A 16,516-nucleotide genomic window follows, 5' to 3' on the forward strand; every position below is an offset into this window, starting at 1 on the left:
TTGTCACCCTGTGGGGAAATTTAATTCCAGTGTGAAATTAGATTTTTATCCCACAGGAAGGAAAATATCACCAAAAATTAAATACCTGGCCCAATTTCTCAAGTATGCAGGATGTCAGTGCCATTTAAATCTGGTTTTCTATCTATGTTCCCGATGCAAAAACACATCTGTGCCCTTCCCTATACTTCTGTGCATAAGATGATTAATTTATATCTCTATGGGACTAAGAGTGTGTGTGGGTGCGCGCACGCACACTTGAGGGGACAATGGGAGTTGCCTTATAAGTGAGTAACATCTGTTCTGCTGAGCTACATTCAGTTTAAATCTACAGTGGGAATCAGCACTGAAATCAGGAAGGAGAGTTGCCATTTATCTATCACAGCATCAGAGGATTGAAACAGAACAACAGGTATGATGGGTTTATAAAGGATATGGTAGTGTAATAGAGGGTATAGTAGTGTAATGGTTACAGTCATGGACTGGCAGCTCAGCACACAGGGCTTCCGTTATACCCAGCAGTCAAAAATAACTGAACTGCAGGAATTGATCCCACTCCTGGGATGTGGATTTTAACCATACATTAATGCCTTCCCTCTCAACACCAACCAGTGCTGCATTCTACATTTTCAGAGGAATTGTTCACTTGATGTTGCAAGAAGGTTGTTGGGTGGGGAGAGGACCGTTACTGGCCTAACACTGATATATCTGGACAGCAGGGAAGCCTTTTTGGAAACCCATTTAAGAGGCATATTTAAAATGTGTGCCTTGGCTTGTATTGCTAAGAACTAATGCAGTGCAATTAAATGGAGGGCCACACAGTCAAAACAACAGCTTACACTTAAAGCACCTTTAAATGTAGTAAAATGTCCCAACACACTTCACAGATTTGACATTGAGCAGGATAATGTTCCAAAGGTAGAATTAGGCAGTCTTGGTGATAGATTGGATGTGGAGTTTGAAATGCAGCTCAAGATTGAGTAGTCCACTGAAATTGTGCATTGTCAGATTCAGCTTGAGCAAGCAGCCAATGTTTAGCTGGAGCTCTGGCTCATTCACCACTAGTTATCAGACAGCATATCAACAGTCATGGAGTTGAGGGTGGTGGCAGGGACATAAAGTTAGCTGTTGTTGCATTGCCCCAGCAGTCAAAAAGATGGATCAAAGCTCTGTGAAGATGACCCTTATCTTATGCACTACCTCCACTTGCCCCTCCTCCCCTCCTTTGATGAGCTTCCAACTCCAGGCTCAATATGGGACAAGAGCTCAGCCACATCATATAAATGAAGCTGACCCCACAAAATCAGATAGGGTCAGCACACTAATGGTTGGGTGGGTTCTAGTAGTGGTCTGCCCAACTAACCCCCAATCAGAAAATGTACCTTCATACTTGCTTGATAAATTACAAAACTATGAAATTTATCACTTACAATGTTTATGCTCTATCGCTCAAATATCTGTTTCCAGGTAACAAAGTCTTCTCTTCCCCACCTCCAGTTATTAAGGTATTTTTCTCTCCCTCTCTGTAGGAAGCACATTACTTCTGCTCATTTCTACTTGAGGCCTTTTACAGCCCCTTTGCGATCAGGAGCATATACCCTGGGTCAATCTGGGTCCTCCTTCCAAAGGCTTTGCCATTACATGTTTCCACTGCCCTACTTCTGTAGATTCCAGGAGATCTTCAAAAATCCCAACAATGGGTGAAAAATGCTTTTATTAGAAATGATTTTGAATCAGGGCCACACTTATGAACTTAATCAGATCAGCAAACAAGACCGAGAAAATGTCCTCAGAAGTCAGTCTTCATTGCACACTGTTGCTGTTCCCTGTTTCCTTGCTGAACAACTAAGTGTGTCTGGGGATGAATATTATAATAGTGTGGTAAGCACAGTGAGCAGTTTCCTGCTTTCACCATGTCCTTAGACATGGTATTGATTTCATTCATCTCGGAACAATGAAAGGCTGAGTGGGCATTGGCAGAATTCACAAACTCAGGAACTTCTGTCCTGGAGTCAAGTGCTCAACCAGCTCAATAAACCAAGAACACTTGTTTACTCAAGTCAATGAAAGGGAGAAGAAAATACTTTTTTTTTTAAATAGGAAAAAGGAAGACACGATTGCAGCTTTAAATCGTTCCTGTGGGGAATAGATGAAATTTTGTATGTTCACTGCGCCATCAAAGTTCACCTATTTAGAAATGTACTGAACAGTAATGCTTTAATGCAAACACAGGTAGAAAAATAAGTGCCATCAAAGCACCTTCTTAATGTTGAAAAAGATCTCGCATCCATTATGTTTACATTTGCTAAGCACTCTGGGGTGTATGTCAAACCTTTTATCTATAATGACACTGGAAAATGAATTCAACTACAAATATGTTGAGGAAAAATTACCTTCAATACTAAACAATTATAAATATTAAACAAATACCTTGTACCATACTGTTGCATGGGCTATTGGAACATAACAAATCCTTTCAGCTTTTTAATGAACCAAGTAATGCCATATCAAATTCCTAGAATTCCTGTTATTATTAATTGCAGTATAGGTTTTTTTGGTTAATCGGTTACAGTGCTGGCAACTCGCTACCTGATGTTGTGTTTCTCAGTACTAATTGGAGCCTGGAGTGCTCGAAGTGAAAATAAAGACTATTGTTAAAACAAGCTCAGCTCACTAGTCCAGGAGCATGTACAAAATTAGCAGCAATAACACCAGTCAGGCTTATTCTCCATTTGGCCAGCACGGCCATGTTCCTGTCATTTTGTTGAATCAGAACAGGTTTATGGTAATTGAATTAGCTCTCCAAAATCTGATTCCCACTCTCAATGAGTATGTAAAGCAAAGGCTAAGCTTTGCATCACATTACAGCAGAAGAACACTGAATATCGTTATTTTCTTTTTGTGAGGTTATTAAATGTCTCTCTTATTCCCAATATTTTCTGATCCCCTTTACACCTGCCTTCCTGAGACATGCAGCCAAGTGGGCAGGGAGATGATTTGCTCAGTGTCTCCACCAACGTTGCTCTGAGTTGTTCAGTAGGAGAAGTACATGACCAGACTAGTGTTTCTCCCTGCAAGTCCCTCCCCCACCTGTGCCATAACACTACATCTGTAATTACATTAACATTTGATTTTTAGATGATTGACCACAGAAATAGTATTTCCATTTAAAAATAAATTCATTCATTTCAAGATTTAAATTATTTGTAAAACTACTTCAGTATTCTATAGGAAAATAAATTACCTCAGAATCTCAATATCAACAGACTGTCTTTGGACTCTGGCACAGTGTGCACACTGGGAAATGCAGGACCTGTAATCAATCTAAGAACTAGAGCAGGTAACTTACTTTCCAATGGCTAAAGGGAGCTGCTGTAATTCTGTTTGCCAAAACAAGCTGCATGCACTACCATACTAAATATTTATTGTTTTTAAATTGCTGTGACAAAGCTTTTATATAATAAAATAACAAGAAACTTGTAGATGTTTGAGACATTACAGTGATACACATCCATAAATTAGGTAGGGTCTTTATGGGGATGCAATTAAGAATTTGTGTGACTTTAAACTGTTTTAATTCATTTTATTAACCTGCTTAGTATAAAACTTTTAAACCACTAAGGGTGGCTGGGAAAGCAGATGTAGAGAGTTTGAAGATTGATGATATATAAAAAATAGTACAGTATTCTCATACATGTTTTGTGTCCTTTTGATACCTTACAGAGACAGGTGCTGTATTATCTCTGTTCATAATGTTTTCAAAGAGAAAAAGAAAAACATTGTGCTTTGCTTTGATCGCATCAGTTTTTGTGGTAGTTTTCAAATGGCAAACTGGAATAACAGCAACTGAAAAGAATAATGAAAGAAAACATCTTGCTTTGGTCCCTCGAGTAAGTAATAATATAACTGAGACAACTCCGTGTTTACCAAATAAAGCATACATCAATCAGTCTTCAAACCTACCCAAGATATACCAGAACTTCTTGGAATATAAACACTGCAGGATTTTCCGAGCTTTGCTGAAACCAAAGGGTTGCACTGAAGAATTGTTTCTATTATTAGTTATTAAGTCGACAGCTCCCAACATAGACAGACGGGCCACAATTCGAAACACGTGGGGAAAAGAAGGAGTTATTAATGGAGTTGGAGTCAAACTAGTGTTTCTGTTGGGTGTTACAGAGAGGTTCCATGGTCAGCCACTGCATCAGTTGTTGGCAATTGAGAACAGACAGTTTGGTGACATCCTTCAATGGGACTTCCAGGACAGTTTTTTCAACTTGACCTTAAAGGAGATTCATTTCCTCAGATGGTTTACTGCAGATTGCTTCTCAGCAAAATTTGTCTTAAAGGGAGATGATGATGTCTTTGTGAACACAATAAATGTGATTGAATATCTCAAAGATTTTCATCCAGATCATGACCTTTTGGCTGGGCATATCATTTACAATGCTAGTCCAAAAAGGAATAAGAAAGTGAAGTACTTTATCCCTGACATCATGTATGAAAATAAACCATATCCTCCTTATGCTGGAGGTGGTGGTTATGTAATGTCCAGGAGAACTGTATTACAGCTGTATCAGACTGCAGCAGATGTGGACCTCTTCCCAATAGATGACGTGTTTGTTGGGATGTGTTTGTTACGAATGGGGATAACTCCAATTTCACACATTGGCTTCAAGACACTTGGTATACCTAATGCATTCATGTTCAATCCATGCTTATATAAAGATCTCATAGTAGTGCACAAACTGAACCCAGCAGAGATGTGGATTATGTGGAGCCTAGTGAACGATACAAATTTCAAATGTGCTAAGAAAGGATGAGAAGAGCACCAACACATTGATATAACCTCTGAAAACAGTGCTGAGCGAGCAGGGTGCTGAGAAAGTGAGGACCGATAAAATGCCTTTATAAAATGTGTTATACAAAATGATGATGGTAACATATATGGAGCAGCATAAGGCCAAGGAGCAGCACAAGGCCACGGAGGAGACTATGGTAAAAAAAGACAATGGCAAATATTGACATGATTCCCATATTTTGTGCACTTTGTGGTAATGGAATTGCTCTAACTCAGTCTGTCATTCTAAAGTTTAGTACTGTACTTTCTACTCTGTTAGCTGCTTTTCCAGTCAAACACAGGAACAAAAAATTCAACAGATTTTCAATGATCAAATGCATTTGCCATTTGCTTTAAAGTAATTGTTTGAACGGGGTGGGTTCTTTTTTACTTATGTATTGCCCAGGTGAAGAGAACATTAGAGCACCAGCAGACACTGGCTTAGCAGGCTTCTACTATTTTTCTCTCTGCAACTTTTTCCTCTTTTTTTTCCTGCCAATTTTCATCTGAAGGCATTGACTCCCTCACAGGTGTGTACTTCCACAGGCTGCAGTGAACCTCCAGTACCTTCCTTGGCTATTCTTCATGTGTGAGACTTGACAATGAGTCCTGGCAGGGTGTCCAACTGTGAAGGATGAGAGTGGAGTCTGATCCTTACCTCACCTGGTGTCTGTATAACCGCATTTCCAGTAGGGGTCGATTCCATCCATTTCATCTCATCACCAACGCAGATTTCATTAACGCCGCTTTCACCCCAATGCCTAGTTTCTCGATTACCTCTGCATTCTCTTCCAACTACCTTACAGCCTATCCCCACCCGGCCACGACCTTGCTGTTTACATTGGGCTTTACCACAAAAATTAAGACAAAAAGGCAGTACAGAACCATGTATCAAAATCATATAGGCATTCAGCAGAGGAGACAGCAGGCCAGACTTACAAAAAGGGAGAGAAAGAATGAGAAAGAGTTGGAGAAAGATAGATGACAGAGAGAAAAAGTGTATGAGGTGCACAAAGAGAAAGAAGGAAACAGTAGACAACAAACAAAAACAGAGGGAGACGAAAAGCAGAGAGGTGGTTACATGTTAGAGGAATAATTTAATAAAACTGTACATGAAGAATATCACATTTCCTTGCGATAGCAAAATACTGTGAATGCTGGAAATCCAAAACAACAACAGAAAACGCCACATCTCTTTCCTCAGTAACTGTCTCCGGTTCTAACTTATTCCACGTGGATTCCAACTAAACTTCCACCCTTCATGTTTCGGATCCACCCAGGATTACAAATATCTCCAAGATATTCATTGTTCCTCGAACTACTGCTCTCGCCACATCTTGAGATCCACGCTCAACGCCATGCGGCGCCACATGAACGCTCTCGACCTCTCTCTTCAGCAGCACCGACGCACTCTATCTCAAAGCTGTCCGGGTCCACAGTTCCATTTCATCCTTCGACTCATCCGACGCTTCAACAAAAAACTTTTTTTCTTCCTTTCTGATGTCAAGGATCGCAAGCTTCATCAACGCCCCTCCGGAACCTTCTTCCCCTTCACTTTCCTCTGACCCCCCTTCTCCCAATCTCACCCCCTGCCACGTTTTCACTATCCCTTCTGACCTTACCCTCTCTGACCCCGAACGATCAGTCCTCAGCAAAGGCCTGAGCTTCATCCCCTTACACCCCCACCTCAATGAATTTCGAGCTCGGCAGGATGTTGAGCTCTTTTTCCGCCACCTTCACCTCCGTGCCCACTTCTTTGGCCAGGAGTCTTTCCCCCGCACGGCTGACCCTTTCTCCCGCTTTCAGAATTCTCATTCTACCTGGACCCCTCCCTCTGGCCTCTTACCCTCTCTAGATCTTTTCATTGCTAATTGCTGCCGTGACATTGGCCATCTCCATTTCTCTGCTCCCTTCACTCACTCCAACCTACCTCCCTCTGAACTTGCAGCACTCCATTCTCTTAGATCCAACCCCGACATTGTCATTAAACCTGCTGACAAGGGTGGTGCTGTTGTTGTTGGGCAAACTGACCTCTAACTAGCGGAAGCTGAACGCCAACTCTCCGACACCTCCTCCTACCTCCACCTGGACCATGACCCCACTACTGAACATCAAGCCACCATTTCCAAGACTGTCACTGACCTCATCTCCTCTGGAGATCTCCCCCCCCCGCCATGGCCGCCAACCTCAGTTCCCCAACCCCGCACAGCCCGCTTCTACCTCCTTCCCAAGATCCACAAACAGGACTGCCCTGGTAGACCCATCATTTCAGCCTGTTCTTGCCCCACGGAACTTATCTCTTCCTATCTCTACTCTATTTTTTCTCCCCTTGTCCAGTCTCTTCCCCTACATCTGCAACTCTTCCGACGCCCTCCGCCACTTTAACAGTTTCCAGGCCCCAACTGCCTTCTTTTCACCATGGACGTACAATCCCTCTGCACCTCCATCCCACACCAGGATGGCCTGAGGGCGCTCCGCTTCTTCCTTGAACAGAGGCCCAACCAGTCCCCATCCACCACCACCCTCCTCCGCCTGGCTGAACTTGTTCTCACATTGAACAACTTCTCCTTTGACTCCACTCATTTCCTCCAAATCAAAAGGTGTTGCTATGGGTACCCGCATGGGTCCTGGCTATGCCTGCCTTTTTGTGGGATATGTGGAACATTCTTTGTTCCAGTCCTACTCGGGTCCCCTCCCTCACCTCTTTTTCCGGTACATTGATGACTGTATCGGTGCCGTTTCCTGCTCTCGCCCTGAACTAGAAAATTTCATTCACTTTGCTTCCAATTTCCACCCTTCCCTCACCTTCACATGGTCCATCTCCAACTCTTCCCTTCCCTTCTTTGACTTCTCCGTCTCCATCTCTGGGGATAGGTTATTGACTAACATTCACTACAAGCCCACTGACTCCCACAGCTACCTGGACTACACTTCCTCCGACCCCGCCTCCTGTAAGGACTCTATTCCATTCTCCCAGTTTCTCCATCTCCACCGCATCTGCTCCGACGATGCCACCTTCCATACCAGTGCTTCCGACATGTCTTCCTTTTTCCTCAACCGAGGATTCCCCTCTACTGTGGTTGACACGGCCCTCGACCGTGTCTGTTCTATCTCCTGCACTTCTGCCCTCACCCCTACCCCTCCCTCCCAGAACCACGATAGAGTTCCCCTTGACCTCACCTTTCACCCCACCAGTCTCCACATTCAACGGATCATCCTCCGCCATTTCCGCCACCTCCAGCGTGATCCCACCACCAAACGCATCTTCCCCTCACCTCCCCTTTCAGCATTCCGTAGGGACCGCTCCCTCCGCGACACCCTAGTCCACTCTTCTATCACCCCCAGCACCCCTTCCCCTTTGCCCGGCACCTTCCTGTGCAAGTGCAGGAGATGCAACACGTGCCCTTATACCGTCCCTCTTCCCACTGTCCAGGGCCCCAAACACCCCTTCCAGGTGAAACAGTGATTTACTTGTACTTCTTGCAATTTAGTATACTGTATTCACTGCTCACGATGTGGTCACCTCTACATTGGGGAGACTAAATGCAGATTGGGTGACCGCTTTTCAGAACACCTCCGTTCAGTCCGTAAGGGGGACCCCAAGCTCCCGGTGGCCTGTCACTTTAATTCACCGCTCCATTCCCACTCAGACCTCACTGTCCTCGGCCTCTTGCATTGTTCCACGGAAGCTCAACGTAAGCTCGAGAAACAGCACCTCATCTTTTGATTAGGCACTCTACAGCCCTCTGGACTCAACATAGAGTTCAACAATTTCAGATCATAACCTCAGCCCCTAACATTTTTTTTATCCACAACTTTTGTTTGGCCCCTTTTTTTCTTCCCTCCCATATGGCAGCTGTCCTTCATTCTGCCAGCGCAAATTCACACTTCATCCACAGCCATCCTTTGTTCCTTAACCTGTCCTATTACCACCTCCTCTCGCCTTGAATATCTCTTAATGTCTCTTAATCTCTCCTGTTTTCTATCCTATCACTGACCTTCCCTTTTTGTTTTTTCATCCCCTCCCCCTTTTCCCAGCCCCTAAACCTGCTTTTCATTTCCTGCTTTTTTCCAGTTCTGACGAAGGGTCTTCGACCTGAAACGTTGACACTGTTTCTCTCTCCACGGATGCTGCCCTGGCCTGCTGAGTTTTTCCAGCGTTTTCTGTTGTTATTTCAGATTTCCTTGCAATGTGTTTCTATTTGTAAAATAGGGGTAGTGCTGTGAACGCAAGCATTTTTTTAAATTGCCAAGGTTATTTCAACAAAGGAATGATTAAAAGATCTTAATTGTTTAAAAGGTTATTTATGTGCCTTAAAGTAACAGACCTTACCATTAGAAATGAAATCATTCGCCCAGTGACTGCATTAGCTGTTTTGGCATTACTGGATATGGATTGATTAGCACTGCCTATTTGAAGTTGTCACCACGCTTCTCATGTCATATTAGATATTAGCCATTCATCCCTTTTGTGGAAAAACTTTCCGAATCATATTAACCAGATGGAATTCGCAAATAGTGTGGCTGAATTCATTTGCGCGTTACAGCGTATAACACTCCTGTCATACCGAGAGAGTGGCTAGTACTACTAAATATCTTTCGTTATACCACCGGAAAAAAAAACTCATCTCCACTGCATTCCAGAACTGTGTTGGTGGGATGTGTTCCAGAGACAGACCGTCGTATGTCCTTCTTGCTCCATTGACTATAACAGGAGCCACTTGTCTTTAGGTCTGGTTCTAGGAAGCCCTCTACTTGCCAAGTACGTAACAGTATATTACTCACCCACAATTCATCTGCAAGCGAAATTCCCTTCCTCAATCCGTCGAGCTCTTTATCTGAACGTTGCTTTCAGAATTTTAAGAGACGAGTGAAGTTATGTGTTAAACAATTCATGTTTCGGCAGTATTTGAACAATGATCTTACATGTTGCATGTTACTATTGTTGATTTTGCTGATTTGTAGTTTTAAATAAATAAAAGTTTTTTAAAAAAGTATTCAAACTATTTTTTTCTGCAGTCAAATTTGAACAGACAAACAGACCGCTTCCCGCTTGCCTCGGTTTTAAGTGCTGGGCGTTTTCTCATTCTCTAGATGGCGGTGTAGCCTGTTTTAATGCAATGCCTGAGGTCCAAATTCAAAGCTAGGCTTCCGACAAAATAATTTAATGCCTGTCTTCTGAGTAATTGGTTGACTGCTGCTCGATTTATTTGATGCTTTTCTTATTTCGCAGTGGCTACATTTGACCTTTCTTGAGTTGAGTTAATTTACCAAATATAAGATAACTCCCCCTTCCCGTGAAGTTGCCACGTTGTGTGTTAATTCTGGTGATTGTTCTTTTAGCCAACCAGAATCCACTATGGCGATTCTTGACGCTTTACAGCCAATAATAACTTGCAGTTATATCAGCGCCTTTAATGTAGAGGAACGTCGCAAGGTGCTTCAGAGAGGGGCAATCAAACAGAAAACATACCCGTTTTCTTCAACAGTTAACCAAAATTATTCATGACAAAGGGCTTGACCCGAAACGTTTGACTCTATTTTCTCTCCACGGATGTTGCCTGGCCTGCTGCGTTTTTCCAGCATTTTCTGTTGTTATAACCAAAATTATTGCCTCGTGCTATATTCATTTTCCACTCCCTTATTTTTGCCGACTATTAACAGATTTATATATCCGTGTTCTGTGCAGTAACTGCATCAGTACATTTTCTATGAAAGTTTCTGACTGAGATTTTCAGAGTTACACAACCACAGGGATTGACACTTAATGCCTGTTTTTGCACTGTACAAATGTAAAATCTTTGTATGCAGTGTGCAAGTATTGCAACCAAGCCGCACCACTTCTTCAATGTTGATGGATGACAATTTTCTAGCAATTAACTTTCTGAAACATTAAGCAGGTAAGATTTGGAATAACATCTAACCATCAGGTCCTGTCCTCTTGAAACTTAAGCGAATTTAACAGCTCACTACCAATATGAAATACAAAGATAAACAGATGTAGAAGTGCAGACTTTAGCCTATATGCAGTAGCAGTATAGGGTTTGGTAAGAATACTCCAGTATCTTTAAAAAAATATCGAGGCCAAAATCCTGCATGTGTTAATTTTAGTAGAGGCGAGTCGTAAGTGGTGTAATATTGGGCGACAGTACAAATACAAATGTAGGTCATATGTATTTGGCACTTATTATTCATACCACTAACAGGGGAGTTAAAAAGTCCCGTTCACCCATCGCCCCCGTGCTCCAGTCCTGCATTGGCTCACGGTCCGACAACACCTCAGTTTTAAAATTCTCAGCCTTGTTTTCAAATCCCTCCAAGGCCTTGCCCCTCCCTATCTCTATAACCTTCTCCAGCCCATCAACCCTCGAGATTTCTGCGCTCCTCCCAATTCTAGCCTTTTGCGCATCTCCCATTTTAATCGCTCCACCATTTGCAGCTGTGCCGTCAGCTGCTGAGGTCCTAAGCTCTGGAATTCCCTCCCTAAATCTCTCTGGCTCTCTCCTCCTTTAAGACACTCCTTAAAACCAACCTCAACTGTCCTAATATCTCATGATGTGACTCGGGCTGAAATTTTATTTGATAACTGTAAAGTCTGTGGGTTGTTTAGTTAATTAATGCACAGACTCCAAGAGTAACTTAAAACAGGACTTTACTATTCGAAGGTCAGGGCGAATCTGCCCAATAACTCCTGGCACAACACTTATATACTGGTGTGGTCACCGTCGGTATTACCGTATACAGAAGCCAAACAAAGTAGTGCCACACCTAAAATAGTTCTCTTAAAGGTGAACGGTTACATACAATAGTTCTCTTAAAGGTAGACGGGTACATACACTACAATCCTCCCTTTTTAGCTTACAACATACTTATTCCCCATTAAACATAACATATAATCAACTTCATGTAAAACAATTCACAGATATAGTCTCTGCGGGAAACAGTTCACAGATTCAGTCTCTGGTCTTGACTCGGTCCGAACAACATCTCTGTGGTGTAGCCGGTTCACATTTCTAGCGTGACTCATCCAATAGTCTTTCCCTTGGCTTAACAGCTTGAACTTCCGTCCTGCTGAACCAGCAGTGCTGACTTTTACAAACAGCTGGACTGCCTTGGTAATTTTTCCTACTTTCCAACTGATTTGGCCCCCTTCGTGGGGCCCACGTGCATGATCTGATAGAAGTGATAATGATTTAGATGGTTATCGTCTTCTGCTTCATCTTTTTCTTTTCTGCTTCTTGGAGACTGCCAGCTGTAGCGCCACCATCTCCCTATGTTCCTTAGACTTTAAGTGCTTCATCCTGATTTCTGCACTTTGGGAGTTTTCATCACAAGCTGGGCAGACCAAGTCATCGTAATATTCCATGTCACTCAACAGGTCATGGTAATATTCGGTGTCGTCCTGAGCTAGTCTAGCGAGAGGGCCTGCTACTTCTTCCGTACGCAACTGGACGTTAGCCGACTGTTGTTCCCTCCCTAGACATCTTTCCTGAAGAGACTTCTTCATGCGTTCATATTCATCCCGCTCTTCCTGGGTTTCCTGCAAATCCTTCATTAATGACCTCGTTTGTGATTTCAATACTTCCCCTTCCCTCGGGGATTGATTGATCAGGCTATTCAATCCTTCTACTGGAGCAGCTGTTTCAACATTCTGCTGTTCACATTGACGTGATTCAGCGTACTTTTGGCATCCCTGTAAAATCTGTGTTGCAACCTCAGCTATTTCCATAACTTTTGAGAGCTCCGAACTCCTTCCCTTTGAAGATTGAAGCTCGTGTTCAGATTGTTCTCATTGTAGCGTCTTGTCCTTCAGCATATGAAGGAGTTGGCTGACCGTTAACTCTTCCACGGGAACACTGTGGGTCAGAGTCTCCTCCATTTCATCCACCTTTTCCTCCAATGCTTTCACCTTTTCCTCTTGTACTTTGGCTTCCAGCGTTTGGAGAAGTTGCGCCTTGATGCTCTCTAGCTCATGTTCAGAGGCCATTCTTACAGTCTCTGTGTTTCTTACAGTTCCCTTTTCTTCCACTGAACGGATTCCCAGTTGAATCTGTTCTTCAAGTTGTTGAATCTTGGTCATTGCCGCCCCATATTTGTCTTGGGTTTCCTTTAATATTTTTGAGAGTTCTTGTACATCTTGTCTTTCATGTTCTGCCATGTCTTTCACCTCTAATTTCTCATCTATGGATGGAACTTCTACCAATGAGTCTGTCTTGGCCTTGAGCGCATCAAGAATTTCCTGCAGCCTTTGGACTTCTTGCTCATGTTCAACCTTCAGTTGCTCATATGCTTCCACTGAAACTAGCTTTTCGGAGGTTGCCGAGTTAACCCCTTCCAGAATTGTAGCCTGGGCCTGTTCATACTGTTCTTTCAACTTCTCACACTCTGCTTGTAAGGAGTCGTAGAGAAGAACTGGAATAAAATCCTGGCTTCCTGAAGATTCCTCTTCATTTGCTTCTTCCTGCAAATATTCTAACTCCTGAACAGCATAAGGGAGATGTGATCGGTAATTGGTCACGATGGCTCTATGGTCGCTCTCTGCTTGAGCTAGCTGCTTCTGTTGTCTTTCCAGATTCTCCCATTCGGTGTCATAGAACTTTTTCATTGTTTTCATCTCTTGTACGAGACGGTAACTCAATTGTTCTAATTGTTGTCGTAATTTGAAATAAGTTTGAGTCCGAGCTCGGTGTTCTTCAGTCATGGATATGTCCGTAACTTGAACAGGCTCAGAATTTTCTGTCAAACTAGGTTGTCGTTGTTCGGTGGAGTTCTGCTCTGAAACTTTGTTCTTCTCTGGAGCATAAGCCTTTATGCATGCCTTCATTTTTCCAACCTTCGTCGGCAAGTCCATTTCAGCCTTGTCTTTCATATTTGGGTTGGTCTTATCGTCATCCGTTTCAGAATCTGAGCTGATTGTCTGCACCGAGTCCTCACTTGTTATGGCTTTTAGATAGTGCCATTCCATGTCTATTTTCTTGATCCACTCCCATCCTAGAAGTGGTGGTCCTCCCTCATGTAGTACGTATAAGTTCATTCTTGGGTGTTCTTTACCCCTATCTCTCACTTTGACTCTTATCTTTCCCATGGGGTATACTTTATGCCCCGTGTATGTCTGCAATACGAACTTGGTATCTCTTAAGGGTATATGTGAGAATAGCCGGTGGTAATCCCTTCGATTTATGACTGATAGAGCTGATCCAGTGTCCAACTCCATTTTCACTTGGATTCCAGCTATTTTTAGCATGACCCAGATAGTTTGTAGGTCAGCTTCCTTACTCACATTGTGAATTCTCAGACTACCCAGCTCCTGGCCGTTTGGGTCTGAGTCTGAATTCTGTTCGTCTGAACTCTTCTCAGCCACCTTGTGCACCTTGTTGTACTTTTCCTGTGATGGCTTCCTTTGGTTGTTGGTCCTTTGGTTGTTGGTCTTCTTCCCTGACCGGCATACCTTAGCTATGTGACCCAGTTTGCCACATTTCCTACATTCCTGGTTCTTAAACCAGCATTGGTTCTGGTTGTGTGTTGTCTTCCCACAACGATAGCATTTTGTTGTTGTCGAGGTAATTTGATCCACACTTAGTGCTGCTGTCTTTAGCTGCATTTCTGCAGTTCCCTTCGCTGCGGCTTCGTGCGATGCTGCAATAAGGACAGCCCTGTCAAGTGTAAGGTCGTTCGCTTCGAGTAGTCGCTTTTGCGTTCCTTCCTTTGCCAACCCGCACACGAACTTGTCTCGCGATGCCTCTGTCAGATTCCCTCCAAACTGGCAGTATTTCGCTAGTCTACGCAGTTCGACCAAGTATTCTGCGTTGCTTTCGTCTTTCCGTTGCGTTCTCGCATAGAATTTGAATCGTTCCGCCAACATCAACGGTGTGGGGTTCAAGTGATCCTTCAGAACAGCCACAATATCATCGAAAGTCTGATCCGCCAGTTTAGCTGGTGATAGTAGATGCTTCAAGAGCCCGTATGTCTTCGCGCCCATCGAGTTTAGCAAGGTTATAGCTTTGTCATCTTCTTCTATTTTATTGGCCTCACAATAGATCTCGATGCGTTCCACGTACGTGGCCCAGTCTTCTACCTCGGCATTAAAATCGTTGATGTTACCACGCTTAGGCATCTTCCTCTCTTTCTGATAACACCCCGAATTATTTCTTTAACTTATTTTTTTTTTTCTATAATGGCGGTTTTCCCGCGAAAAGGGCGGTTTCCCGCGCTTATCTTCTCTCCCCGCCCACTTCAATGGCGGTTTCCCGCTTCTGTCTTCTTCCCCGCCTAATGGCGGCTTCCCGCGTTTCTTCCCTAGCGGGAAGGGTACACTTTCCCCCCACAGGCGACGACCGCTGGCTTTCAGGTTCACAGCCTGCGCGTCGGCTTCAGGGCTTTCCCTTTTCTCGGCAGGGCAACCGGCGCTGGGTACACCCCGTTGACGGCGAACAGGTTCAGCCGCTGGGCTGGCTCTCGCTCAGTTCCCCTTGCTCGGGCTCGGTCTCTCTCCCGCTCTCTCAGCACACCCCGTTGACGGAGAACAGTTTCAGCCGCTGGACTGGCTCTCGCGCAGTCTCCCTTGGTCGGCTCTGCCTCTCCCGCTCGCTCGGCTCCCAAACGCCTCCCAGCCGTCTCGCAGTCCGGTGCTTCCCTCCCCGGCTGCGTTTATCTCTTCCCGCGCCTACGCTCCCGGTCGCAGCGCTTCGTGGCTTCGGTCGCTGCCCGGCTTTTCCCGCCGGTCGCGGTCTAGCTGTCTCATGACGCCGTTGCATCCCCCAGCCTATTAGTACCGCGGCTTCCTTGCTCCACGCTGCCCATCTCAGCGCCTCTGGGCCTGACTTCTGTCCGGCTCCTTTCCCCCTCGACCGTGGTCGAGTGCACCGCCCTTATCCTCCGGTTATTCTTTTTACTTTTCCCTTACTTAGTCACCGTGGCCGCCTTGCTTCTCGTGCTGATCGGCTCACTCCTCACCGTGGCAGAAGGGACAGTCAGTGCCTGTTGCTGATGGAAGTCTGTGTCTCTAAATTCTTCCTCCTTTCTAGCTCTGCAGCCTCGAGTTTTCTCCCAGCAGAACGACGAGGGCGGTTGCCTCTTCTCGACGCTCGTTAACTGCTTCGGACGTATTGTTGCCGCAGGGTACGATCGGACTCGTCGCCACTGTAAAGTCTGTGGGTTGTTTAGTTAATTAATGCACAGACTCCAAGAGTAACTTAAAACAGGACTTTACTATTCAAAGGTCAGGGCGAATCTGCCCAATAACTCCTGGCACAACACTTATATACTGGTGTGGTCACCGTCGGTATTACCGTATACAGAAGCCAAACAAAGTAGTGCCACACCTAAAATAGTTCTCTTAAAGGTGAACGGTTACATACAATAGTTCTCTTAAAGGTAGACGGGTACATACACTACAATAACGGTCCTGTGAAGCTCCTTGGGATGTTTTACTACATTAAAGGTATTTTATAAATGAAAGTTGTTGTTGGTGAAAAGTAACAAGTCCATTTTTTGCGTGTTAAAGGGCATTGGTGATGAGCATTCAGCAATAGCAGAATTAAGTTGCAGAGTATTCAAGTCCATTCATGCCTGGATGAGTCAGCATAACAATGGTATTAATTTGGAAACATTACCACTGCAGTGAAAGTGAATACCAGAGTAGCTTTCTGCTGTAAGCACTACATAATAGGAGGTTGTTCT

At 44.1% G+C, this 16,516-nt stretch overlaps 1 protein-coding gene across 1 annotated transcript; it reads left to right on the forward strand.

Moving 5' to 3' along the window:
* The first annotated feature begins 3,701 nt into the window (after positions 1 to 3,701).
* Positions 3,702 to 9,813, forward strand: LOC147104363 (N-acetyllactosaminide beta-1,3-N-acetylglucosaminyltransferase 4-like). Its single transcript, XM_085961649.1, has one exon. The coding sequence runs from the start codon at positions 3,750 to 3,752 to the stop codon at positions 4,818 to 4,820; it is 1,071 nt and encodes a 356-aa protein (XP_085817775.1). The 5' UTR covers positions 3,702 to 3,749; the 3' UTR covers positions 4,821 to 9,813.
* Positions 9,814 to 16,516: the final 6,703 nt, after the last annotated feature.

This window comes from Somniosus microcephalus, chromosome 19 (genome assembly GCF_052327205.1).
Source record: "Somniosus microcephalus isolate GS21.2 chromosome 19, FLI_Smic_1.0, whole genome shotgun sequence".
NCBI lineage: Eukaryota > Metazoa > Chordata > Chondrichthyes > Squaliformes > Somniosidae > Somniosus > Somniosus microcephalus.